This window comes from Rhinolophus hipposideros, assembly GCF_964194185.1.
Source record: "Rhinolophus hipposideros genome assembly, chromosome: 3".
NCBI classification, from domain to species: domain Eukaryota; kingdom Metazoa; phylum Chordata; class Mammalia; order Chiroptera; family Rhinolophidae; genus Rhinolophus; species Rhinolophus hipposideros.
The window spans coordinates 76,359,294-76,386,967 of NC_138049.1; the positions used below are offsets into that span (position 1 = coordinate 76,359,294).

The 27,674-nt window shown below is 37.6% G+C and overlaps 1 protein-coding gene across 1 annotated transcript; it reads right to left on the reverse strand.

The window, feature by feature from the left end:
- Positions 1 to 952: 952 nt before the first annotated feature.
- SDHAF4 (succinate dehydrogenase complex assembly factor 4) lies at positions 953 to 26,726 on the reverse strand. The gene is made up of 3 exons (XM_081044198.1): positions 26,398 to 26,726; positions 18,107 to 18,259; positions 953 to 11,924 (listed from the first exon to the last, which is right to left on the reverse strand). Exons 1-3 carry the CDS (start codon positions 26,459 to 26,461, stop codon positions 11,815 to 11,817), a joined length of 327 nt encoding a protein of 108 aa, XP_080900324.1. The 5' UTR covers positions 26,462 to 26,726; the 3' UTR covers positions 953 to 11,814.
- Positions 26,727 to 27,674: the final 948 nt, after the last annotated feature.

Below are 27,674 nucleotides of genomic sequence, written 5' to 3' on the forward strand. Positions count from 1 at the left end.
TGGTGCTTCTCGTACATGTTGACCTCCCCCCCCCCAACTAGGGTCACCCCAGCTACATAGGCTGCCCAGCCAGGGACCCATTCTCTGAAATTTGCTTAACTCCTCCATATAAAAAAAAATCACACATCCAGTTTGAAATTGTTTGCCATAACATATCTCAGAGAGGTGAAAAAGTGTGTTAAGGGGATACATGAAACAAAATTAACAACTGTTGATACATATTAATGGATCAACTGTTAAACTTGGGTGATGGGTACATGGGGGCCCACTCTATTCTTCTACCTTCGGGTATTCTGAAAATTTCCAGAATAAATCCTCCAGCAACAATAAAGATGACGTGTCTGATCTCTTTCCACAGGAGATTGTTTAATGCCAAGTAGCAATGAATGTATCAACAGTAATTAACACATTTTAATGAGTTACACGTGAAAGGGCACCTTAATACTTTAACGTGTGACAAGTATGCATCTGGAGGGCCATTTGGGAGTGATTCTAATGTGAAGAATATTATAAATTGTAGTGGGTGCAAGTTTGGGGTAAAGGAAGTTTTCTGAGAGGGCTACAATTCAGTCATCATATGTAGGTCTTAAACTGGTTCTCAGCATGCTCTGAACATTTTATCTAGTACAGTTTAAAGGAAAAAAATGAGAAATAGTTTTCAGTTATGGAAATAGCTATGACATTTCATGCCTGAGCATCTTCCGAGTGACCTGACCCCAGCGAAGTGACAGAGCCTACTGGATCGCCTGCAGTGGGACGGTGGGGTTTGGCGGGACACCAGCAGCTGCTCATTCTCCACTGCTGATCATCTAAGTCATGCTGTTCCATGACAGAGGAGGAGCACTGCTTTGGCAGAATATCTGAAAAGGTAAGCATTCTTCTTTTCTGAAACTATTTTTGCCTTTTCCATTTTAATTATTCTAAATTTTGGAAAGTATCTGGTAGAGTCTTTATTTTGTTGTTTTTGGCACTTGCTGTACTTATAGATTGATTTCCATTTCTAGTACATTCTTTTTAGAGTTCCTTAATAAAAATTAAACACAATAATATGGGTAAAGTGAATTTCATGGTTCTGAAAAGTGAGTGGAGTCAGCCTCACACGGCTTGAACTTCTTGGTTTATTTACAGAAAATAAGGGCAACTGCTTTGTGGCTCAGCTTGCATCTTTATAAAAATCATGTTAAGACCAGGACCGGTCTCAGACATGTTGAGACCAAGTTTGTTACTGGGTTAAATTCCTCCCATCTTGGGACTTTCCAGCCCTCTCCAGCCCTTCTGTCTTCTCTCGGGCAGCACAATAGCGTGACCTCCCCGACCTTATCCTCCTTAACCACCACCTACCTTTTTTAACACCTGCACCTGCAACTCAAGTGGAACGTTTTGCTACCTGTCTCTTACTGACATTGGATACCTTAGAAGATGCCAAATCTTTTAGTATTTTGAGTAGTTTTAAAAATAATGCATTTTTATGTAATAAATCAATTCCTATAAAGAATTGGAGGCATTTTTATAGGAATTTCAAGTTTTAAAAATGCTTCTCATTATATGTTCAAAATTAAAGCAACTAACATTACATATTATGTTAATCTAAATGTTCTTTGACAGGATGATTTTATATCACCTCAGTGACCCAACTGGCCCAATTGTAGAATGCTGGGCCAGGTAACTGTTTAATTAGAAAGGACAGCCTCAGAAGAAAACACATCTACCTTCTGGGCAGTGAAGACCAGGCTGCAGGCTATTGAAGGAAGTTCACTTCAGCAGGCTTAACGCAGCACACAAAAATTATCACAATAAATAGTAGGTGGTAGCTCACACATATGTGCTTCCGTAGAGAGCAGAGATTCACTGCAAAGGAACCGGACCGATATTATATTCAGACGGAACGTGGCAAGAAGGAATCCAAAACATACCAGTAAGTACACTTTATTGTCGATCACTAGGGAACTGGCACAGGGAAGAATGCCCCCAGTTAGGAGGGCTTCGTTTCTCTTAAGAGAGACAATGGCAAGAGTTTGGCAGAGCCAGTCTTAGAGAGATTTTGTGTTCAAGGAATCAAAGCAAGGATCCAGTTATCCAAACAATAAGCCGTAAAACCAGCTCAGTCATTGCTCCTGAGATTCTAGGCCAATGCCCTAGGAATAGCATCTTGAATATTGTATCAGTTTTCTATCACTGCCCTAAGAAATGACCACAGACTCAGTGGCTTTAAAGAACACAAATGTAGTCACAGCTTCCTTGATTCAGGAGTTTGGGCACCACTTATTTGGATCCTCTACTCAGGGTCTCATTAGGCTGACATTAACGTGTTGGCTGGGGCTGGGGTCTCTTTTGAGGCTCAGAATCCTCTTCCAACACAACTCAGGTAGTTGCCAGAATTCAGAGCCTGTGGTTGTGGGAACTGAAGTCCTTGTTTTCTTGCTGGCAGCAGGGATCACTCTCAGCTTCTAGGTCCTAGCCAATGGCATCTTACTTCTTCAAAGTTAGCAGGAGAATAGCCCTCCTGCTGCCTACCGTGGAGTCTTCTAAACTTTTTTTTTTTTAATTAAATTTATTGGGGTGACAATTGTTAGTAAATTTACATAGATTTCAGGTGTACAATTCTATATTACATCATCGATAAATCCCATTGTGTGTTCACCACCCAGAGTCAGTTCTCCTTCCATCACCATATATTTGATCCCCCTTACCCTCATCACCCACCCCCCACCCCCTTACCCTCTGGTAACCACTAAATTATTGTCTGTGTCTATGAGTTTTTCTTTCTCATTTGTTTGTCTTCTTCTTTTGTTGTTTTTGGTTTATATACCACATATCAGTGAAGTCATAGGGTTCTCTGCTTTTTCTGTCTGACTTATTTCACTTAGCATTATACTCTCAAGATCCATCCATGTTGTCACAAATGCTCCTATATCATCTTTCCTTAACGCCGAATAGTATTCCATTGTGTATATATACCACAACTTCTTTATCCATTCATCTATCGAAGGACATTTTGGTTGTTTCCATGTCTTGGCCACCATAAACAAAGCTGCAATGAACATTGGAGTACACGTGTCTCTATAGAGAAATGCTTTCAGATTTTTGGGGCAGATACCCAGGAGAGCGATTGCTGGGTCATATGGTAATTCTATTCGTAATTTCTTGAGGAACCTCCACACTGCCTAGAGTCTTCTAAACATTTAACGTGACCCCTAGAACGACTATTCCATCACCTTTGCCATATAATGTGACGTAACCGAGGGAATGACTCTCTGGTCATATTCACAGGTCCCACCCACAGTGGACGGGAGGGATTACACAGCGCACTTACACCAGGGAGAAGGATTCTTGGGGGCCATTGGGGAGCTCTGCCTACCACAAATACTGAATGATTCAACACTGAGCAAACATGTATTGAGTTTACTAACTATCCAGCACTGTGCCAAACAGGGGGTACAAAGCTGAATACAATAAATCAGGAACAGGAAGATAAAAAAGGAAGCCCACAACAACCCTCACTAGACATGTTTTTGAGCATCATGGAAGAGGCAGAATTGAAAATTATTAAACAAGTGAGCATGTTTACAATAGTTGAAAGTGAAAAATACCCAAAAAAGAGAGTGAAGGAGGTGAGGTATGGCTCAACGGGTGTTTTCTAGGCATAGTCAAGAAAAGGGCCTTCCAGGCAGAAGGCATGGTTATCTATCCAGGTGTAGAGGTGCTGCAAAGCCTATTTGAGAGGATATGAATGGTGAGGCTTGAATGGAATAGAAAGGGGGCCAGGTCAAAGGCCAGACCTGGAAGGACACAGAACTTGAGGTGCCATCATAGGCAGGAACCACCGAGGGAATCTGTTAAGGGACATTAATACATTAAGATCACCGAGGCCAAGTTGTTACAAAGGAAAAAAAAAAATTGACTCCATAAAAATAATGAAAACTTCTGCATAAATAACACAATTAAAAAACAAAAGTGTCATAAATTTAATAACAAAAGACCAATGAGCAAAAGATAAGAAAAAGCAATTAACAGAAAACATGCAAAAAACTGATAGGGAAAAGGGTTTCTCACTACTTGTGATTAAGGAAGTGAAATTAAAATGCGATTATCATTTTTGGCTCTGAAATTGTTAGGGTAACAGCTATATACAAACACGTATGCATGTAAGGACAATACGTCAAATGTTCAGCAGGTGCAGAGATTTTATACATCGTTTTTGTTTTCTTCTTTATACTTTGTTTTCTAAATTTCCCCAGTGAATCTGTATAAATTCTTAAAATAATATATTCACTTAAGAAATACAGCTTCCAATGAAAAACAGACCCTGCTCAGCTAATTCACCCCTAGGGGTAACCACTTTCAGCTTTTCTAGTTCATTCTTCTGGCATTTACCTCCATATTTCTAAATAATATGAATAATTGTTATCCCTGGATTTATCAATTGTGGCAATTATCTCTTGACCTCTTGTCATTATGGAGTTGTAGATTCAGCTCTCTAACACTACCATCTTCTGCCTCACCTCCACACAAGTTAAGTCATAATTCAACAAAAAATTCAATAATTAAAAAAAAAATTGTTATGAGTATGCAATGTTATCTTTTAAGCCAGCTACTGTACTGTAGTAACATATCCTTTCTCGTACAAAATTTTGTTTTTCCTAAAGTTAACAACTCTCTCATTTTTTATTTGCATAGCTTTCTGTGTACTTGGTGACATTTTCTAAATTCTCCCTTTGTCAAGTGTTTATAATTTTTCTAATGCTCCAGCACAATAAAAATAGGTCACTTCCATTTCCCTCCCTCCCTCTCAGCTCCCTCTCACATACCTCCCACCTCTTAGCTCTTGCCTGGACTCGCTGCTCTCTAGTCAGCTGCATCTAGAACTTTCCTTTACTGCACCCCTGTGGAATCTCTTGCTTCCTGGATTCAACACATTCTTCTTTTTTGGTTTATGCCCTCTTTCTGATAAAGCCCATCTAGCAGTAGTTTCCTAAGGGGAGATGCGTGGGAGTAAAGTTTTATTTTCTTTTCCCGCTGTCTGAAAATATACTTATTCCATTCTCATACTTGGTTAACTGGGTATATTCTATGCTCACACTTGATTGGCAGGCTATATAAGCTGTACTGAATTCCAAATAAACAATTACTTCCCCTCAGAATTTGGATCGAATTGTTTTACTACTTTCCAGTGTTCTGTTGGAAAGCTTGGTACCCTTTGTTTTTGCTATGTGACATTTTCGCTCTTCTTTTGAAGCTTTTTGATGTTCTGTTTATCCCTGCAATTGATAGTCTGCAATTTCATTACAACTTGGAATCGGTATTGGTAGGCCTCTTTGGTCTGGTGGTATATTCTTTGACTCTGCTAAACAGAGGGAGACTGTCACTTCTGCCACAATGAGGAATGTCAGGAATTGCACGTCTCTCTCCGGGAACTATACAGTGCAAGAACACACTAACACATAGCAACCCAGGAATCAGAGGTCATGGATGTCCCTGCTGCAATGGTGACCCCACAAGGCTAGTGACTAGATACTAGAGTGCTGCTGCGGGCAAATCAGGTCTCCCTCTGGGCCAGTCAACCATCAAAGCTAGTGGAAGGAGGATGGCCCTGCCTCACACCTCCTTTCAAACCTCAACAAGTGCATCTAATTGGCAGAACTTCACGTGTACTCAGAACCCTCACTAGACATGTTTTTGTGCATTCTAGCCCCTACAGAACAGAAAATTGGAATACAGGACGGGGACCAACTCACCACCACTGCCACAGCACACACGTGCAGAAGGACAGTGACCTGCATGCCAGTCATGTACCTACAGGAGGGAGGAGGGGCTGCAGCCAGGACCAGAGGAGTCGGGATTAAGGAGCTGGGAGAGCATTACGTGACATGAGTCAACCTATTTCTTTCTTTTTTTTTTTTTTTTTTTAGAGGAGGACAGTTCAATTATGTAATTTATACCTAGCCTCATTCCACAAAGGATTGGAGGGAGAAGGAAGAGTTATGTGTTGGTATAGAAGGGCAGGGGGCATTCTAATCAGCATTAACCTATGTAAAACTGTGGAATGAAAAGATTTGGGTTGTTTTACCAAGTTGAAACATGTAATATGTAGGCATGCAAAATGGTAGAGGGCGGTGATTCATAATCACCAATGGTTCAGATTTGATACGAGACAACTCAGTCAAAAGTGCTCAAATTTCTGACCAGCAGAATGAAAATGGGAGGCTAACTATCAAAACAAAAGCTTGTGTAACCCTTTTTTTAAAGTACGGCATCTACCTGGGACATTGTGTTAAGAATAAGACCAACTATAAAGCTCTTTTGGCCAACTACGGAATCCACATTGCATGTGCCTGTGAAGTTGTAGATACCAACCTCAACAAAGCGACCTCCTTGCTAAGGAATATAGTTTTTAAGATAAATGGTTCCAACACACGGTCTATAACATCTCATTTTATAAACTCCTATTTTTCCAAAGGGGCTAAAGACAATCCTACAAACACACTTTTGTAGTCTTTTCCTTGTGTTTTCAGCTCCCGATATTCTCTCCTAAGTTGCTCTGAAAGCTCCTTCATTTGATTTTCATCTCCTTCTCACAACTGCATCAACAACAAACCCCCTTCGCAATCTGTCCATAATTTCTTTTTATCAGCAACAGCTAAATTAGGAATACTTGCAGCTTGCTGACAAGATTCCACTTGCTAAAACTAAGTTAGAAACACAAGGTCTATATATACCTAACCTGTATTTTAAAGAATATAGGATGTTATAGAATTTTAAGCAACTTTCACATAACTAATCTTCATATTCACTAACCAAGGCTATGCAAAAGGCACAAAAATAAACTATAGGCTCAAATGCCCAACATTTACAGAAGCAGGCATAGACATTTAACATGTTTCAGGGATTATGTAAGCCTTATTTTTACACTTCTGTATTTTATATATTTTACATTTCTCTATTGTATGCCCCAATTAAACAGATTCTCAGCTAGTAGTTTTCTTAGATGATGGCAGTAAGCCAGTAACATTTGTTGTGTCTGACCAAAATCTTTTAAACACCATCTCTACAATTTGGCAGAGGTACACTTATCAGCCTCCATTAGGGTGCAGACATCTGACTTTAGTGCCCACCAGTCAGATACACCAACATAAGACAATGACAGAGATGGATTAGATGAGGGGGAAAACCAGCTTGGGACTCATTTTGCCAGTGCAGGCAGCAGCAGTCACAGGGGTTCTGGGGCCTGTGGTGGTGGCGTGTGCACGCTGCTACCTGCAGAGGTTTAGTTAACTATGCTTTTAGGCAATAGCTCCGTTCTCCAGCCAGTGCTGTTGTGTCATTCTGAAACTTGGTCTTGGAACTTCAGCCTGTTCTGCTAGCCCTTCTAAAGAGTCTGTATTTAGTACCTCCCTTCCCACTTACATAAGCTCAGCAATTCTTAGAGATGTGTGGTTCAGGACTCTGGGGGTCTCTGAGACCCTTTCAGGGGTTCTGCAAAATCCTTTTCCAATTATATCTGCGTATGAAGCCAGCTTTTATTATACATCAATCAAAACAATATCACGCACTGTACACCAGAAGCTAAACAATAATGAATGCCAACTATAATTTTATATATATAATGTGATGGCTCGGTGCGAGGTTGGAGGGATAGTGGATGGGAGGAGGGGGGTTCACAGTGTGAGGGATATAAATGATGAACGTCTAAGTATTACCTTGTCTTATACCCTTGAAACTAATAAATTAAAATTTAAAAAAATAATAAATAAATAATTAATTAAAATATAAAAAAAACAACAATATCACGACAGATTGCATGCAGAAGATGATATGAGAATACGGCTGCTTTCTATTAAGATAGACATTAAAGGGAATTGCAAAAATATAAAACAATGGCACTCTTCTTAATTGTTTTCTGTTTTGGAATCTTTTAGTTATTTTTTAAATGTTATTTTATATTAACATGTAATGGATCTCTTACTGTATTACTTTAAAATGAATTACATAATTTAAAGATCGCTCAGTGTTCATTCATAATATAGTTAAGTATGAATAGATATATCACACATAAGTAAAAGTTCTTTATTGTCTTAAACAATTAGGGACCTCAAAAGACTTTTAAAAGTATAAAAGGGCCTAAGACTGAAAAGTTTAACAGCCACTGAAATAGAGTAGATTCTGTCATCTTTATCTAAAACCCTGAAAAACAGAGAAGGCTACATTTTTAATTCTCCACTGAGATTTGAGTGACTATAAGAGAGAAGTTGGTTTAGAGAGAATATTTGATACTGTCCCCATAAAGAGAGGCAGATGCAAAAAGCAGCATTTGTTTGAACCAAGGCCAAGAGCCTATAGGAGTCTTTCTCATTTCTACAAATGAGACATATTAAGGAGAAAGACTTAGAACAAAGTACCCAGAGGACACAGAACTGATACTGAATACTTATTAATCATAAATATTTCTCAATATTTGCACATAGCTTCCTACTCATGGATCATACAATAATCTATAATTAATTCCCAGTAGCCAGCCCCCACTTAGGGAAGGCAGAGGCAGCTTTAGTTCCAGTGTTTGCGCACAGGGATGCCCACCAAAAATGCTTTTCCTGAGCCAGGAATGGCTTGAGAAATCTTTGTATGTCCAGGAATCTTAAGTCTATTACTCTGCTCATTCCATACCTTCTTCTTGGTCAATGTCTAGGTGGGTTGACATAGGGTAAGGTCAGAACACATTTAATCACAGAATAAATATTTAACTTGATTCATAAATATCTCAGAGTCATTTTTAGATTTAAAAACATAAAAACCTAGGTTTCTGAAGAGTCATCTAGTATCAAAAACCCAGAAAGTGATGGTCTCATTAAACCTGGGAAATCACCTGTGGTTTGGTTGGAGTGAATTAGAATCACTTGCAACCCATTTAGCCTTTAGTCAGTTGTCTTTTGGAACTGTTCTCATATGAAAATCAAACCCACCAGACTTTATACTGAAATGCAAAGGCTGTTTCACTCATTACAAAATACACAGAGTCTAGGAGAATAACTGGTGCATGGTAGACAAATAATCAACACTGATTAAATGAAAAAATCAATTGAATGAATGAATGAATGAATAAACTCACCAGGCACTATTCACTTCCCTTCCCTTCCTAATTGATCAATCAATCAGTGGCTAACCATGGCTGACTGCCATTCTTATCCTGCACTTATAAAAGTACTGTCTTGATCTGAAATTATCATTAAAATTGCTGGTACATCATTAACAATCACTATTACAAAGTTTGCTCACTATAAACTATTCTATTCATCCAACAAACATTTGTTATTTACCAGCAGAACATGGCTTTAGGCTTGTTCTTACTAATTTAATAATAGGCCTTAGTATATTTTGACTCATGACTTAATTCATGGTAGGTCAAGCAACTGACATCAAATTAAGAAAAAATGCTGGACATAATTCAATTTCACTGAAACACCTAATATATACATAATACATATAATATATATATGTATTATATATATATAATTCCATGGTACGAGCCTTGTACATAAAATCTCAGCCTATAATTTCCCAGAAATCCTCAAGCAATGTATTAATAATATTAAAGTGTTTAAACTATGATTACACTAGAAAAACCCACAAGCTTCATGTGACATTTACTGAAAATCTGTCTATAATCTGTTCTTTTAAATGTATCCACGTTAGTTTGAGTTTTCTGAGAAACAGATGCTAAGGTGGGATTAAATGTGAAAGAGATTTATTGGGGAGACTTTTGTGTGAGTAATAAAGGGGTGGAATAGGCAGAATCTAACACCTGTGAAGGAGAGAGGGAAGGACAGGGCTGGGTAGGAGGAGTCTCAGACAACAGCACAGTCCTAAGAAAATCCTGGGAAGGCAAATGGGGAGTCCTTGTACCAACAGCACCCATCGGGGAGTTGCCCATCCTACTCATTCACTGGAGCCCCACCATAACCCACTTACAGACAGAAACAGCAACGGGGAAGCGGGGAAACGTGGCCTCAGCAGAAACACGGTGTTGGTCCCATTGGCAAACCTCAGGGTCACAGTCAAGTCCACTTCCCACAGGAGAAAATTTAAGTGATGCATTTCCACTGTCACCACAGCACCTTTTTAAGTCTTCAGGTTTTTGTGTTTGATGAACATAAAGACCATAAACGTTTTCATGCCACAAAATTGTACCCATATATTTGATAGCTGTCATGAATCACGTTACTATTAACAGAGATCAAGGATTCTACTATCTTAATACAACTTAATTCAGTTGTTACATATTTTATATTAGTTTTTGAAGTCTTTAAGTCATCTTTTCTCTGTCACAAATCGTGATGATTAGTGTGGAATCCAAGCAAAACTATACAATATAAAATAATTTAACACAGTATTTCTGAAATGTTAACGTAGTAAAAACCTTCACTAATCTGGGCTAATTGGAGGTTGACTAAATTGTAGCATAGTTTTTTAGGAACGGGGTTATTCCTTAGGAGCATACACAGTAATGCAATTAGAAGCACAAATGTTGACTTAGAGAGACTGGTATAAAGACTGAATGACTAGTCTCAATTTCCACACTAGCAACTTTGTTTCTTGGGAGACTATACTTTGTAAAAAGTTTACTGTCTTAAATAAATGTCCCTAGAATGTTCTCATTGCACTTATTATTCACATCACAATTATCGGCCCACTGCATTGTCTCCTACAGACTTTGCAAACCCTTTCTTTCTAAGTAATTTAAGTATAGCCTGGGGGCTAAAGGCCTAATCTCTGTGACTGAGTGAGGTCATAGGACAGCAAAGGACACCTTAAGGGAGGTCCAGCAGTTCCCATCTTTCCAGATCTGTAAACTGAACTTGACTTTTCCTGACCCAGTTCGTTATCCAGAGGCCACAGAGCAGAAACTATTGAGTCATCAAAACTGACTAAGCTGGTGCATTCTATGCCCTGCTTTTCTCTTATTTTCCCTCTGTGCCTGAATTTTAGAAACTAATGTATATTTCAGCTCAATTCATCTATACAAATAATCACTAATATTCCAACTAATGAGTTTTTAATGTTATTATAGTCATATGAAACAATTTCAATTCAAGTATTTAAAATTTCAGTTTCTTAATTTTCCCCCTCAGGAAGCCAGCCTAGAGACTCAGAAAAACACATTCATGATTTAAAGACAGATGACACTTACTGAGTTGAGAGCTATGTGAGGTGAGAGCTATTACAAGTGGTTTACATGTACTTACTCACTTAATCTTGTCAACTGCCCTGTGAGGTGGAACTAATATTATCTCCAATTTACACATAAGGATACTTAAGCACGGAGAAGTAAAAGAACTTAACATAAGGTCATAAAGCCAGAAAGTAGTAGAGCCAGGATTTGTACTCAAGTAATCTGGCTCCAAGTAAAAGATTTTATTTTGTTACTATGGCCTTCTGAAATATAATGCACTAGTTACCTCACATTTAAAAAGCCAGTATTACCTAGCACATGGCAATATAATTATTAACAAAAGTTGCTTTATTTATATTTGCATTTTATAAGCAACTGATTAATTTAAACTAAAACATGATGAAAGAAAAGTCTGCAGGTATAATCATCACGTATATACTCCAATATATTTAAATTAAAACCAATGTGACAAGCAGAAATATTTTCCTTTTCCTAATTTACAGCAGCATATTTTCTTCCGAAGCCACATGTACTTTTAAACACATTATAGAAATTAGATGATCAAAGGATATACAGAAAAAATAATCAGAAATAAGTGAATTCAGATGTATGTATTCAGAAAAAGATACTGAAGTTAATGAACACGTGGCTTAAAAATCAATACAGCGTCCTTTTCGTTCCCAATCTCCATATCGGGTAGGTTCTGGGCCCCTGGGTCCACCTCTCTCTTTGGTAACAGGATTAACATCGCCTGGAAATTCTAAAGAAAGAAGATGTGAACAGAACAGTCAATAGAGATGAGAAAAGTATCGCGGTCAATTCTGAAGACAAGGCTGCCGAGTTTCACAGTTAGTGAGTAGATACTACTGACCAGGTTGCCATGCAGTCTTGCAATGCAGTTATTTTTCCTGAGTTTGAAAAATCACTTTAGGATACAATTTTCACATTCAGTCAACGTTACTACCTATGTGAGTGACTGAGAATTCTCAGTGCTCCCAGGCTCCCACCTGGGAAGTGGCTGCATACGTGCTGCTCGATTAAAACGGAAAGGGGCACAAATCCATAGAGTTTGGAAGGTTTTGAGACAGGATTACTTTGAAGATTACTTTAACTCAATGCCTCAGTTTTCTTATTAGTAAAATGGGGACAACTATCATACCTGCCTTATTGCCTTGAAAAGTCAACAAGGTAATAAACGTAAAAGGTCTAGCATAGTGTCAGGTACATAACGACATTCGATTAACTGGAGCTATGAGTATTACTGGTTCTTATCATAGGGTTTTGGCTTCAACAACTGGTGAGTTGGAACTGCCACTTATGCACATAACAGCAGTTATTACCGTTACTACTGTGTGTTCACAATAGGAATCCCCATCCTGAGTACAATTCTGAACACTTTACACATATTAACTCAATTAATTCTCAATTAATCCTATGGGACAGAATAAACGGATTTATCTATTTCTACCGTCAATAAAGTCTCCCTTACCCTCTTAATAATTTTGTTTTCTAAAGAACTACCTGCTTTGACTTCCTCTGAAAGCCTTGCTACTGGAAGCTCTTCTTTCACACATATCTCTGGGGCTTACTGGGTGTCTTGGTCAGCTCAGGCTGCCATAAAAAAAAAAAAAAAAAAAAAAAAGAAGCCACAGACTGGGTGGCTTATACAACACAAATTTATTTTTTCGGTTCTGGAGGCTGGAAGTCTGAGATCAGGGTGCCATCATGGTTGGGTTCTAGTGAGAGCTCTCTTCCTGGCCTGCAGATGGCTACTTCTCACTGTATCCTCACTTTACAAAGGAAGAAAAGGAAAGGGAGAGAGGGGGAGTAGGGTAGAGGGGGAGTGGGGGAGAGGAAGCTGTCTAGTGCCTCTTCTTATAAGGGCACTAATACCATCCTGGGAGCTTCACACTCATGACCTCATTTAAACTTAATTATTTACCAAAGGTCTCATCTTCACGTACCATCACATTGGTGTGCGCCAGACACACTCTGGCACACATTGGGGTAAAGGCTTCAACATATAGATTTTAGGGGGACACAATTTAGTCCCCCTGGGGAGGAAAGAAAGCATCAAAATACCACTGCTCTTCATCGCTACTTCCAGCCTCTCATTCTATCATCAAATCTCTACAGCCTTTCCTCTTGTAAATTCCACACCATTCACTTGTCCAATGCTTTTCTCCAGTCTTGTAATAAACTCAGACTCTTCCGTTTTCTTGGATGGGATCAATATTTGGTTCATAGTTTCATCCCTCTCCCCATCATCCTTCATACCAACATCCACATTACTGAACCATCACATTGTAGGGCCACGGAGGTCCCCAATCACCTTTCCTGGTGATCTTCATCTCCACTTCTGCCATCCACTTGCATTTGCTCTCGTAAATACGTTCCTTTTCAAAATCCCACACTCTTGAGCTCTCTTTCTGAGCACAAGCTCCTATCTTTCCACCTCCTATCTTCCTGTTGGTTGAGCCTACTTTACACCCTCATTATAACATCCAGGTTCCTGATAGTCTTTATTCCCACCACTACCACCCTGAGTCCCAGGCTACATTAATGCAAGAGTTTTCTAACTCATCTCTGCTTTCCGACTCTCATGGCTCCTGCCTAACCTGCACAGAAGGCAGAATTACTCTTCCTAAAACAGAATCCCTCCTCCCCATCGCACTAAGTGAAAGACGCCAGACACACTCTGTATGATTTCATTTATTCAAAAAAAAAAAAAAAAAACCCTAGAAAAGGCAAAACCACAATGACAGAAAACAGATCAATGGTTGCCAGGGGGAGACTAACTGTAAAGAGGCATGAAGAACTCTCAGGGGGATGGAACTGTTTTATACTTTTGTGTTATTTACATGATTGTAAACATTTGTTAATATTCATTGAACTCTTTAGTTAAAATGGGTGATTTTATTATATGCAGATGACACTTTAGTAAAGTTGATTAAAACAATCTCCATCCATAAAAATTTAGTGCTTTCCTCCCTGTCCACTGCATGGAGCCCATATGCCATAACCTGGCATTTCAGGCTCTCCCAGATTTGAGCCAAATCTACCTTTCTAGCCTTTATGTTCCATCCATCACCTATATACACTTTATGCTGCAGCTAAAGAGGCCCATTAGCTATCTTGCATGTGTCATATTCCACAGCCTCTTTCTCTTTGTCCACACCTTTCTTTTTTTGAAACATCTCCTCACTGCTCCTTATCCAGTTATCGTGATTTTATTGTTCCTTTCAACCCCAGATCAAATGTTACCTCTTTTGTCTAACTTTCTCTGATCTTTCCCTATACCTCTCTCATGCCAGTTAACATATGATCTCTTGTTCATAGCTGTTTTACTATCTCATTTTCCTTTCTAATTCATCTTTGCAGCAAACAGTGTACCAAGCCGCAAATAATCTTCCTTATCATCTTAATAATGAACTGTACTCTTCATAAAGGGACCACCTATAAATTTTTCTTAGAATGAAGTATGTACCAGAAGCAGGGAGACAGAACTAGAAGGAAGGAAACACGGAAGCAGACAGCCTTGTTAGGAGACCAACAGATCTAGAGACAGCTTGAATTGGGCTGTATTGTTGATAGGGTGGATTAAGAGGAGATGAATTTGAGGGATGTTAAGAAGAATCCGGGATACAGGGGTGAAGGATTATCCCGACATCAGGCTTGGGTGACCTGGTAGATGGGGCAGAATAGAAATCCAGAAGGAAGAGGATTGGGGTTGGTCTGGTAGGAGGGAACAATGAGGAGAGGATGAGTTTAGTTTTAGACATATCTTGAGATATAGTTGGAATACGCAAATGAAGATATGTCGGAGGCAGTTGGCTGTAGGAGAAGCTCAGGAGAGAGATCTCACTAGAGGCATAAATGTGTGAATTACCAACACATACTTGACAGTTAAGAACATTTTGGGAAAATGTGAGTTCTCCCTAGGAATGCTTAAGGGGCTAAGGACAGAGTCCAGGGATATACCTACATTTTGGAGTTGGGCAGAGGCAGAGGAGCTTAAAGAGTCAAGAAGAAATGGTTGCAAAAATAGGATGAGAAACTGGTGAAAATATAACTTAAACCAAGATGGATTTCCAGAATCAGTGTTTAACACTGTCAAAGGTCGTGGATAGTTCAAATAAAATGAGGACTGAAAGGCATCTGCTGGATTTGGTGATGTTTGCCAAACCAGTTTCTTAGAGATGATATGTTCAACATAAACTCCAGTGAATCAAAATTAAGTGACTTAAAATTCTAAATTACACTTTAAAACATGTTTCCTTTTTTTCTTTTTTTATTGTGGTAAATATATATATAACAAATATATCATTGTAGCCATCTGCAAGTTTACAATTCAGTGGCATTAAATAGTCACAATGCTAACTATCTATACCCAGAGCTTTTTCAACATCCCCAATTTAAACCCTTTGCCCATTAAACAAAAACCTTCTCTTTCCTCTAGACCTTGACAACCTCTATTCTACCTTCTGTCTCTACAAATTTGCCCACTCTAAGCACCTAAGATAAGTGAAATCATATAATATTTGTCATTCTGTGTCTAACTTTTCACTAAGCATGTTTTTTTTTTCAAAGTCCATCCATGTTGTAGCATATATTGAAATGTCATTCTTTTTAATGACTGAATAGTATTCTACTGTAGGTATATACCACATTTTGTTTTTCCATTCACCCATCAATGGACGTGTAGGTTGTTTCCACCTTTTGGCTACTGTGGATAAAGCTGCTATAACCATGGGTGTACAAATACTTGTTCAAGTTCCTGATTTTGATTCTTTTGAAAATATATCTAGGAGTCAAACTGCTGAGTCATAAGGTAGTTCTGTGTTTGACTTTTTGAGAAATCGCCCAACTATTTTCCAGTTGCATCGTTTTACACTTCCTCCAGAAACACATGAAGGTTCCAATTTCTCCACACTGTTGTCAACACTTGTTATTTTCCAGTTTATCTTAAGTTATGGCAATTCTAGTAGGTGTGAGGTGGTATCTCATTGTGGTTTTGATTTTCATTTCTCTAATGATTAATGATGTTGAGTATCTTTTCGTGTGCTTTTAGTCATTGGTATGTCTTCTTTGGAGAAATGTATGTTCAAGTCCTTTGCCAATGTTTTAATTGGGTTGGGGTTTTTTTGTTGTTGTTGAGTTGTAGGAGTTCTTTATATTTTCTGGATATTAATCCTTTGTCAGACATATAATTTGTAAATGTTTGTAAGTATTTCTCCCATTCCGTAGGTCATCTTTTCATTTTCATGGTAATATTCTTTGATGTACAAAAATTCTTAATTTCGATGATGTTCAATTTACCTGGTTTTTGCATTTGTTGCTTGTACTTTTGGTATCAAAGCCATGTAATCATTGTCAAATCCAAAGTTATGAAGACTTTCCTCAATGTTTTCTTCTAAGAGTTTTATAGTTTTACCTCTTAGGTCCTTGATACATTTTGAGGTAGTTTTTGTATATGGTGCAAGGAAAGGATCCAACTTCATTTTTTTGTTTATCAATGTCCAGTTTTCCTGGCACAACTTATTGAAAAGACTGTCCTTCCCCATTGAATGGTCTTGGCACCCTTGTTGAAAATCAATTGGCCATATATGTGAGGATGTATTTCTGGGATTGCTGCTTTCATTTTGTGTGATATTTTAAGGAAATATTTCCTCTCAGATTGTTATGCTTAGCTAAAACCAGTGAAAAAAATTTTACCTTTAGGTTATGACAACTTTAAAAGTTGTCATCTTGGTTGATTGATAGGGTTATTAGATTCAGCTTGACAAAGTGCTATAAATTGAAATATTAACTGGTTGAGCAAACAACAAAAGCCTTTGTATTCTAGAAAGAGTTCCAGACAGAGGTCCCAGTATCCTCTACTGATATCTTCTTGCCTGGGATGCTTCCCTGCATAGATAGGTTAACTCTCACACGACTGGAAAAATTAGACAAGCAAGGACAGCCTTGCCAAACTCTCAAAATGATTTACACTTATGCTGTCTAACATTTTATTTTTTTGAATAGCTAATACTTGCACATATTCCACAATTCAAAGGTACAAAATGGTATGGAATAAAAATAAAGCAGTACTTAAAAAAAAAAAAGAGCATTAGCATGAGCCAAATTTTATAGATACTGAATAGAAATGTTTACTATCACTGCACTTCACTAAAAAAAAAAAAAAAAAAAAAATTCTCGAAACTTCCCCTTCTCGTACCTCAACCACATGGTCACAGTGAGAACAACGACTTTCATGTGTGACCCACCCATTGGGCACTCTTGACTGATTCAGCTCTGAACACCAAGCTTGCCAATGATCTCTCTGCTTAGAAAATTTGGAATCAAGACTAAGAAATTCTAGTTTCAGTCTGGTTGCGCTTTTGCACTGAGTAGCTGCTAGGAGCAGTTAGTTAATGCCCAGTGGACTGAGTAGGGAGTTTGGAGACAGAAGACAAAGATGAGAAGTGACCAGAGACAAGAAAAGGAGGGAGAATATCCTGGTTTCCATGTAGTGTTTAGTCCCAAATGCCCAATCTTTTTCTAAGGCCCAGAAGCATCACTGCCCTGGAGTGCCTCAACTGTACCTGAGATCCTAACAACCTATACAGTACTTCTGCTTAAGTTTGCTCCAGTAGGTTTCTCTCATTTGCATTAAAGTAGATCTCAATTCATATATTTTGTCATGTGAATAACGGGGTATAACAAATATAATAATCAAACACAATCAATCACTGTCAGGGGCTTAGAAATCTTTTTTTTTAACCCACACATATTGATAGTTAATACGGTAATTCTATTCATTGTTGAAATATGCTTTATTGTTGTTAATCAAGAATTATAAGCAATAACATGTTTCTTGTCTTTCATTTGTTCTTTTTTACAATAACTAAAACACTTTCCTTTATACTTCAAAAATTAAAAGAGGAGCTTTACTGTACTCACTTGTCAGTATGTCTTTCTCTAAATCGGTATCTTCTGGTGCATCAAAACGACCTTCTGGTAACTTTGGCTTCTTAAGAGATTGTTTGATAGGTTCAGACTTTCCACCTTGAGAAGAACTTGTTTTCCTCAAAGAATGACACAAAAGGGGTGATCCTAGAAGAGAGGGGGAAAATATGAGCTGTTCATTTGTTCTACTTTAAAAATTTAATAATTTTACTTAATGTGTTTTTAGTTTATACATTCACATTTATCCAAGTTCAAAAACTACAAAAGGACATATACAGTGAAAATTCTTCCCTCTGTCCATATCTTTTGGACAGTCTTGGAGACATCCAATGTTACAGTTTGAAAAAAAGAGCTTTGATCCAACAAGAGAACATAACCCTAGTAAATGTAGGAGCACCAAAATATATTAAACAGATATCGACTGACAATAAAGACAGATCAACAGTAACACTATCATAGTAAGGGACGTCAGCACACTACCGACAATAAGGGACAGATCCTCCAGACAGAAAATCAATACGGAAACAGTGGGCTTAAATGACACATTGGGCCAGTTGGATTTAATTAATATTTTTAGAGCATTTCACCTTAAAGCTGCAGAAGGTACATTCTTCTCGAGTGCACATTTTCCATATCTTGGAAAATGTTCCATGTGCGCTCGAGTCTCAATAAATTTAAGAAAATTGAAAACACATCAAGCATCGTCACTGACCACAGCGCTATGAAATTAGAAGTCAAATATAAGAAAATAAAACTGGAAGACTCACAAATACATGGAGGCTGAATAACATGTTACTAAATAATGAATGGGTCAACAATGAGATCAAGGAAGAAATCAAAAAATACCTCAAGACAAACGAAAATAAAAACACAATGACCCAAAATCAATGGGATGCAGTGAAAGCAGTCCTAAGAGGGAAATTCATAGCAATGCAGGCCTACCTAAAGAAACAAGAAAAACACACACACAAAAAAAAAACACAAAAGATCAATGAAACCAAAAAATGTTTTTTTGAAAAGATAAACAAAATCAACAAAACATTAGCCAGACTCATCAAAAAAGAGAGAGAGGACCCAAGTTAATAAAGTCAGAAATGAAAGAGGAGAAGTGACAACAGATACCACAGAAATACAAACATTTTAAGAAAATACTATGAGCAACTATACACCAACAAATTAGACAATCTGGAAGAAATGGATAATTTTCTAGAGGCATATAACTTTCCAAGGCTAACTCAAGAAGAAACAGAAAGTCTGAATAGACTGATTACTACCAGTGAAATTGAATCAGTAATCAACAGGCTCCTAACAAAAAAAAAGCCCTGGACCAGATGGCTTTATAGGAGAATTTTACAAAACATTCAAAAAAGAATGGCCACTTATTCTCCTCAAACTATTCAGAAAAAAATCCAGAAGGAGGGAAAGCTCCCAAACTCTTTTTACGAGGCCAATATCACCCTGATCCCCAAATCAGACAAAGACATTACATGAAAATGAATACTACAGGCCGATATCCCTAATGAATATAGATGCAAAAATCCTCAACAAAATATTAGCAAACAGAATTAAACAATACATTAAAAAGATCATACACTACAATCAATTCCTGGTATTCAAGGTTGGTTCAATATCCACAAATCAATTAATGTGATACACCACATTAACAAAATGAAAAACAAAAATCATACAGTCGTATCAATAGATGCAGAAAAAGCATTTGACAAAATCCAGCAGCCATTTATGATAAAAACTCTTAAGAAAGCAGGAATAGAGAGATCATATCTCAACATATTAAAGACCATATGTGATAAACCCACAGCTAACATCATACTCAATGGGGAAACACTAAAACTCTTAAGATCAGGAACAAGACAAGGTTGCCCACTTTCTCCACTTTTATTCAACATAGTGCTGGAAGTTCTAGCCACAGCAATCAAACAAGAAAAAGAAATAAAAGGCATCCAAATTGGTAAAGAGTCAGTAAAATTGTCATTATATGCAGATGACATGATTCTATATATAGAGAACCCCAAAGACTCCACCAAAAACTATTACAACTGATAAATGAATTTAGTAAAGTAGCAGGGTACAAAATTAATATTCAGAAATCAGTTGTGCTTGTATACACCAATAATAAACTATCAGAAGGAGAAATTAAGGAAACCGTCTCATTTACAATTGCTTCAAAAACTGTAAAATACTTAGGAGTAAATTTAACCAAAGAAATAAAAGACCTGTACTCAGAAAATTGTAAGACACTGAAGAGAGAAATTAAAGAAGATACAAATAAATGGAAACACATACCATGCGCATGGAAGGAAGAATTAATATAGTTAAAGTGTCCATATTACCTAAGGCAATATACAGATTCAATGCTATTCCTATCAAACTACCAAAGACATTTTGAACAGAAATAAAACATATAATCCTAAAATTTATATGGAACCATAAAAGATCCCAAATAGCCACGGCAATCTTGAGAAATGAGGACAAAGTGGGAGGTATCACGATAACGGACATCAAATCATACTACAAGGCTATAGTAATCAGAAAAGCATGGTGCTGGTATAAAAACAAACACAAAAATCAACAGAACAGAATAGATAGCCCAGAAATAAATCCATGCCTATATGGTCATTTAACCTATGACAATGGAAGCAAGAATTTACATTGGGATAAAGACAGTCTATTCAATAAATGATACTGGGAAACCTGGAGAGACACATGCAAAAAAAATGAAGCTGGACCAGCTCCTTACACCATACACAAGAAAAAATTTGAAATGGATTAAAGACTTAAGTGTAAAATCTGACACCATAAAACTAGAAGAAAACATGGAAAGAATATTTGCAGACATTACCCTTAGTAATATTTTTACTGATATATTCTTTTGGGTAAGGGAAGTAAGAGAAAAAATAAACATATGGGATTACATCAAACTAAAAAGCTTTTTCACAGCAAAGGAAACCATCAATAAAACAATAAGGCATCTTACTGAATGGGAGAAGATATTTGTCAATGATATATCTGATAAGGGGTTAATACTCAAAATTTATAAAAAAAACTCATTCAACTCAACACCAATAAAACAAACAACCCAATTAAAAAAATGGGCAGAGGGTGCAGAAAGGACAACAACTTGAAGCTGAACGGCACCCTCCACAACTAAGATTGAAAGGACAACAACTTGACTTGGAAAAAAGTCCTGGAAGTACACACTATTCCCCAATAAAGTCCTGTTACCCTTCCCCAATAAAATCTTTTTAAAAAATAAATAAAATAAAATAAAAAATGGGCAGAGGACATGAAGAGACATTTTTCTAAAGAGGACATACAGATGGCAAACAGACATGAAAAAATGCTCAACCTCACTAATCATTAGAGAAATGCAAATAAAAACCACAATGAGATACCAGCTACCCCAGTCAGAAGGGCTATCATTAATAAATCAACAAACAAGTGCTGGTGCGGATGTGGAGAAAAGGGATCCCTAGTGCACTACTGGTGGAATTGCAGATCGGTGCAGCCACTGTGGAAAACAGTATGGAGGTATCTCAAAAAACTGGAAATGGAACTATCTTATGATCCAGCAATTCTACTCCTAGGTATCTATCCAGAGAAATACAAAACACTAATTCGAAAAAATTTATGCACTCCTATGTTTATTACAGCGCTATTCACAATAGCCAAGACATGGAAACAACCAAAATGCCCATTGGCAGATGACTGGATTAAGAAACTGTGGTACATTTACACAATGGAGTGTTACTTGGCCTTCAAGAAGAATGAAATCTTACCATCTGCAATGATATGGATGGACATAGAGAACAGTATGCTAAGTGAAATAACTCAGACAGAGAAAGACAAATACCATATGATCTTACTTATATGTGGAATCTAAAGAAGAGAATAAATGAACAAGCTAATCAGAAACAGTCTCAGATATATAGAGAAAAAACTGAGGGTTGCTAGATGGGAGGGGGTGGGGATGGGGGAGAAGGTGAGGGGATTAGAAAGCACAGGTAACTACAAGATTGCCATGGAGATATGAAAGACAGTTTAATCAGTAATGTAAAGATTTTGTACGGTATCTGATGGACACTGTCTTACTGGGGAGACCACTTAAGCTGCAGTGTGCACCTGAAGCGATCAATTGGCAGGCAAACCAGTATTCTTCCACTGATCCAAAAGCCCACAAAATGCAAAGATTAAAACAATAGATAAATACATAACAGAATGTTTTAATAAAGCTATGACAATGATCCACAGAATTAATAGTTTCTTTCCATCTACATGCTCACTTATATAAAATACTTCATATTTAAGACACTAATTGGCTGAGAAAATTCTGTTGACTAAGAAAACTTTCTGGACATATTAAAATAAAAACACTTATTTATTAAAAATTTTTACTTATTTATTGATTTAGAGTACAGGCTATTTTGTCTTCAAACTCCACTTCAATATCTAAGACATAATTTTTAAAATTTTACGTGCACTATTTGCACCTTTGGGGTCAGTGGAGCAGCATCACTTTGGTTAAGGAAAGTGCCACATACCCACCGAGATGGTGGGTGTCCTGTCTGTGACCAGCTTGCTTCAGTTATGGGGCATCTCACATATGGAGTTCTGCAGCTTCAGAATTTCTGGGGTTTTTGTTTTGTTTTTAATAGTTTCAATCTCTTTGGTAAAGTACTCCTTTTGTTCATTAATTTTTATTCCTTATTTCATTGTACTATTGTTCTGAGTTTTCTTTTATGTCGTTGTGCTTCTTCATAACTAAAATCTTGAAGTCTCTGTCATTTAAATCACAGTCTTTCATGACTTTGAGTTTGGTTTCTGAAGACTTCATTTTCTCTCAGTGCTCCCAAGTTAACTTGGTTGTTCAAGGTATTTGAGTCGTACTTTCTCTGCCCATTTGAGGTAGTGATCTCTTTTCTTGTGTAGATATTGTTTTACTCTAGACATATCCTGATTTAAAAAAAAGAAAAAAAGGACCATGCTGTTTCCAGTAGAAAAGCTCCTTTTAACATTTCTTGTAATGCAGGTCTTGTTATGGCAAGTTCTCTCAGCTTTTGTTGATATAGCATCATCTACTGGAAACCAAAAAAAGTGCCCTATCAACCTGCTGAATTGTTGAGATTATGTTTCGTGGGTTTTTTTGTTTTTTGTTTTTAATCTGACAGTCTATACCCAACTGTATCTATTCTGTTCTTTAGACCTTCTTTGAGGTTTACATTTAAATTGTTATATTTCTAAATTCTGCGTTCTTATCTCCTCATAATAATATTTAGATAAATATATACTAAAAGGCTAAAGAGAAAAACCTACAATAATAATATCTTATAAGGCAGCATTTATTTTTATGCAGAAACTAAATGGGAAACATATAAATCTGAGTTCCTAATTATATTAATATATTTCATATAATAATCTCATCTTGGTTTATTATGGTTGATTGTTTAGAAAAATATATTGAAAATGTTGGTGATTATAAACTATGCACAATTGAAGGACTTTCTCAATCCAAATAACAGGATTTTAAAATCAATTACTCATATATTATCTGAAACAGAAAATTCTTTAAAATTTGTCTTTATGTCCCAATTTAGCAAGTTCAAGCAGTCTCACATAGAAACCTCTGTCTATTATCTGATGTTCAAATGTCTATTCATCAACAGATCTATTAGGTTGGTGAAAAAATAACTGTGGTTTTTGCAATTTTTTTAATCTTTTAAACCGCAATTACTTTTGCACCAACTTAATATTACTAATTGGTAAAGGATGAAAGATTGTTTGCTAAGTTATGATAGTTCAATAATAATACAGATACACAGAAAGAAAATTTAACTTTAGACTTCCTGAAGTATGCACTTAGATTTCAAGGGTAACCAGTAAAAGACAAGATACATCTTCCAAACCAGCAGAGGGGAAAAAAAAATGAAAGAAGAAAATATTTAAGTAAACAAAGTATTACAGATAAATAGAAGGTGCAAAAAATAAGACGGTTGAAACAAAGAAAATTATATCAGTAATTATAATTGTAAATGTAAATGGACTGAATTCTCCAGTCCAAAAGAAACAAAAAAGGAGAAAGAGACTGTGAAAAATGACTAGGCCAACTTTTAAAAAATGCATCAGAGAGCAGTGTAAATAGAAAAGTCCACATGGAAGAGAGAAAACTCAAAGACAGAAACTTAGAAATGTCCCAGGAGGAAGAAAAGAGAGAACTAAGAATTTTATGATAGTTGGCATTAAATTACATCAGTAGGGAAAATGTTCAATACGCAGACCTGGAGCAACTGGTTATTGTCATGGAAAAAAATGAAATTGGTTTCTTGCCTCATACCATACATGAAAATCAATTCCTGTAGAATAAAAGTTTAAAAATAGAAACTAAAACTACAGATCTTTGAGAAGAAAAGATAGAAGAATGTCTCGATTTTAGGGTAGAGAAGGCTTTATTGGATAAGATCGCAAAGCACTGATAATAAGAAGATCAAGACAAGGTTACTGTAACATTATGAATATGTGCTCATCAAAAGACACTTTCGAAGCTGCATGATTGTACATGCACATCCATTATTCTATTCTGTTCACTGCTGTATATGATTTTTTTAAAAAGACGCTGTCAGAGTAACAAACACAGCCCACAAACTAATTTATTTGTCACATAACTAAAAAAGGTTTAGTATTCAAATACATGTAAAAAATATAAATAAGACAAACAATCCATTAAGAAAATAAAGATATTTCACAAAAAAGCTAATAAATATTTGAAAAGATGTTTAACTTCTCTAACCTAAGAAAAGCAAAACTGCAGGAAGATACCATTTCAACATCCCATAGGCACACAAAAATTTAATTTTCTGGTAACATCAAGTGTTGGCAAGTATGTGGAACAACAGGAACTCTAGTATACTGCTGGTAGGAGTATAAACTGCCAGTAGGAATGGACATTGCCTTTATAACTTGACGTCATATTGTAAAATTGAACAGCCCTATACCGTATGTTCCAGGATTTCCACTCCTTGCACAAGAGCACCCATGACACATACAAGAATGTGTAGCAGCCAAACCTGCTGTTTCCAGAAATACCCAATGTCCATTGACAAGCATGGAAGAACGTAATTTTCACAAGTGAATAACTACAAAATCACACACCAATATGGATGACTCTGAAAATACACTGTTAGTTGGAGAAAGCAAGTAAATTAAATACAAATGGCATGAAACCATTTCTATTATGATGAAAAACATGCAAATTTACACAACTGCATCACAGGAAACAGCAACACAGGGAGCCGCTTGGCAAAGGAAATATCTATTTCTTAAACTTGAGAATGGATTCATAAATACTGGCTTTGCTGCATAACTTACATGTTACATAAAATTTTTATATCAAATACTTCATTCTTAAGTTTTTAACACTAGTGAAAAACCGTTGTTGAATGAACACACAACAAAATTTTAGTTATTACCTTGGGGTTTGTATAATGTGGGACTTTCACTTTCTATATTATTCATTTCTGGACCATTTAAAACTTTTACAATTAACAAGTAATATGTTTGGGGACAAATGATTACAGAAAGGAAAACAAACTGCATAGAAATCTGCGACCCATTACTATGAGGAACACTAAGGCTGTTTTTAACTTACGTAAGTTTCTCCAAGATGTCCTAAACTAGCATACTTCATGGGTTAAGTCTGTAATATATTGAGCAAATTTTCCAACCAAAACGGGTTAACACATGTTAGTTTTTACTGAGAGCATGCATATTTCCTCTGTATTAACAATCCCTGGCCTCACCTAATTTTTATTATGCGTATTTGCCTGTGGCCCACTTGTGCACTTTTCCATTTTTTCGTACTGTAAAGTGCCACAAATACTTTGTGATGTAAATAGGTACATGAATGACTCCCGTTCCTAACGGGCTCCCTTTTCCACTTTTTTCCTTGAACATCAAAGGGCAGTGCGCCCCGCGAGCTCCCAAATGCACAGCCCTGCGCGTTTGCTGCCCTTCCAGCTCAGAGCAGCGGCCGGAAGGCAGCAGTCATCAAGCTGGAAGGGCTTCGGGATCGTCTAGCTCTGGTCCCACCCTTGAGATCCTGGGTGACAGGGCCAGGACGCGGGTGGCCGAGCTGAAGAAGAGAGAAGCCTGGTGACCCCCCGCACCTCAGACGCCCGGGACACACGCGGCTTTCCCCGTGGGAGGCCTCGCTTGCTACGCCGGACTCTTCGCGACCCCGCCCGCGACCTTGGCCCCGAGGCCGGGCGCCTTACTTGCCGCTCTCCACGCTGCGGCCGGAACGCGACCGAGAAACCGGGACAGCCGGTATAAGGTCATGGCGCCGACCTCCGCAGCATCCGCACAGGCCTGGCCTACGGAGGGAGCCCGCGGCGTCCTCCCGGGTCAGCCCCACGGGGGGCGGGGCTCTCGTAAGGCGGGGCCTGCGTGTGGCCCGACAAGACGGGGCGGGGCCTCCGTAGGTGGGCGGGGCCTCCGTAGCCTGCGCTGAGAGTCTGCGCTCCTAGGCCAACCTGTCTGTAGGTAAAAAGGAGCAGAGCGACCCACCCTTATCACGAAGAACTGCTTCAAATCATCTTGAAGCAGTATTAATTAAAACCCCAATTCATAACTGAAGTTGGATGAGGGAATAATTTCGTTTATTCCTCTAAACCTGAGTTAAAAGGTCTCTGGGAAGATCTCTTTTTTTTTTTTTAATTAATTTTATTGGGGTGACAATTGTTAGTAAATTTACATAGATTTCAGGTGTACAATTCTGTATTACATCGTCTATAAATCCCATTGTGTGTTCACCAGGAAGATCTCTTTTATAGTATACAAAGATTGAGCACTTTTACTCTTTTCCCCTCAGTTCTCTTTTATTTTTTAAATTTCTACTTGTTGGGCGAACTCCTGATTCATTGGTTCTGACCCATTGATCAGATAATCTGAAAGATGACAGTTTTGAGTGAAGTGCAGAGCAACAGAAGGCTTTCCACCTGGTCCAGGCTGCGTTGGAAGGAGCGCTGCCAACTGGCCCTTAAATTCCAACAGCTCCAATATGTTAAGAACATATGTGGCAGATCAGCAGGCGTTTTGTAACCTGCATAAGTCTTTACAGAATCACAGTAGAGGTCTTTAGAATTTTTTCTTTTTTAGAAAGTAAGTTAGCTACTGAGCCCTGGGAATGTGTGACCATGTGACATCAGGTAACTATGTAATCTGAGTTTCTCATGAACTGGTAGTAGTTATCTGGTCCTCCTAGATAAGGAGTTCTTTCACTAAGAAGAAAGGTATATATAGAACAGGGCCAGAGCCAAAACCCACACAATTTTCATTAACACACACATATTTTTGGCCTTTAGCTCATATCTGCAGCTTAACGATGAGTTCCTTGTCACCAGTTGACTGAGGATTACAGTCAAAGATGGATTACAGATGGCTTTGCTCAATATACTGACCCAGCAGGCTTTGGCATTTAGAGTTCCACCTAATCGAGGACCTCAAGGAACAGCAAAGACAGGTGAAAAAATAATAATAAAATAAAATAAAA

Excerpts from the sequence above, each read along its gene's own strand:
- SDHAF4 (XM_081044198.1), bottom strand. The coding sequence starts at position 26,461 with ATGACCTTATACCGGCTGTCCCGGTTTCTCGGTCGCGTTCCGGCCGCA. Across the intron at positions 18,260-26,397 it reads CGCAGCGTGGAGAGCGGCAA|GATCACCCCTTTTGTGTCAT; the intron begins GTAAGGCGCCCG and ends CCTCTCTTCTAG. Across the intron at positions 11,925-18,106 it reads AGAGAAAGACATACTGACAA|AATTTCCAGGCGATGTTAAT; the intron begins GTGAGTACAGTA and ends TTCTTTCTTTAG.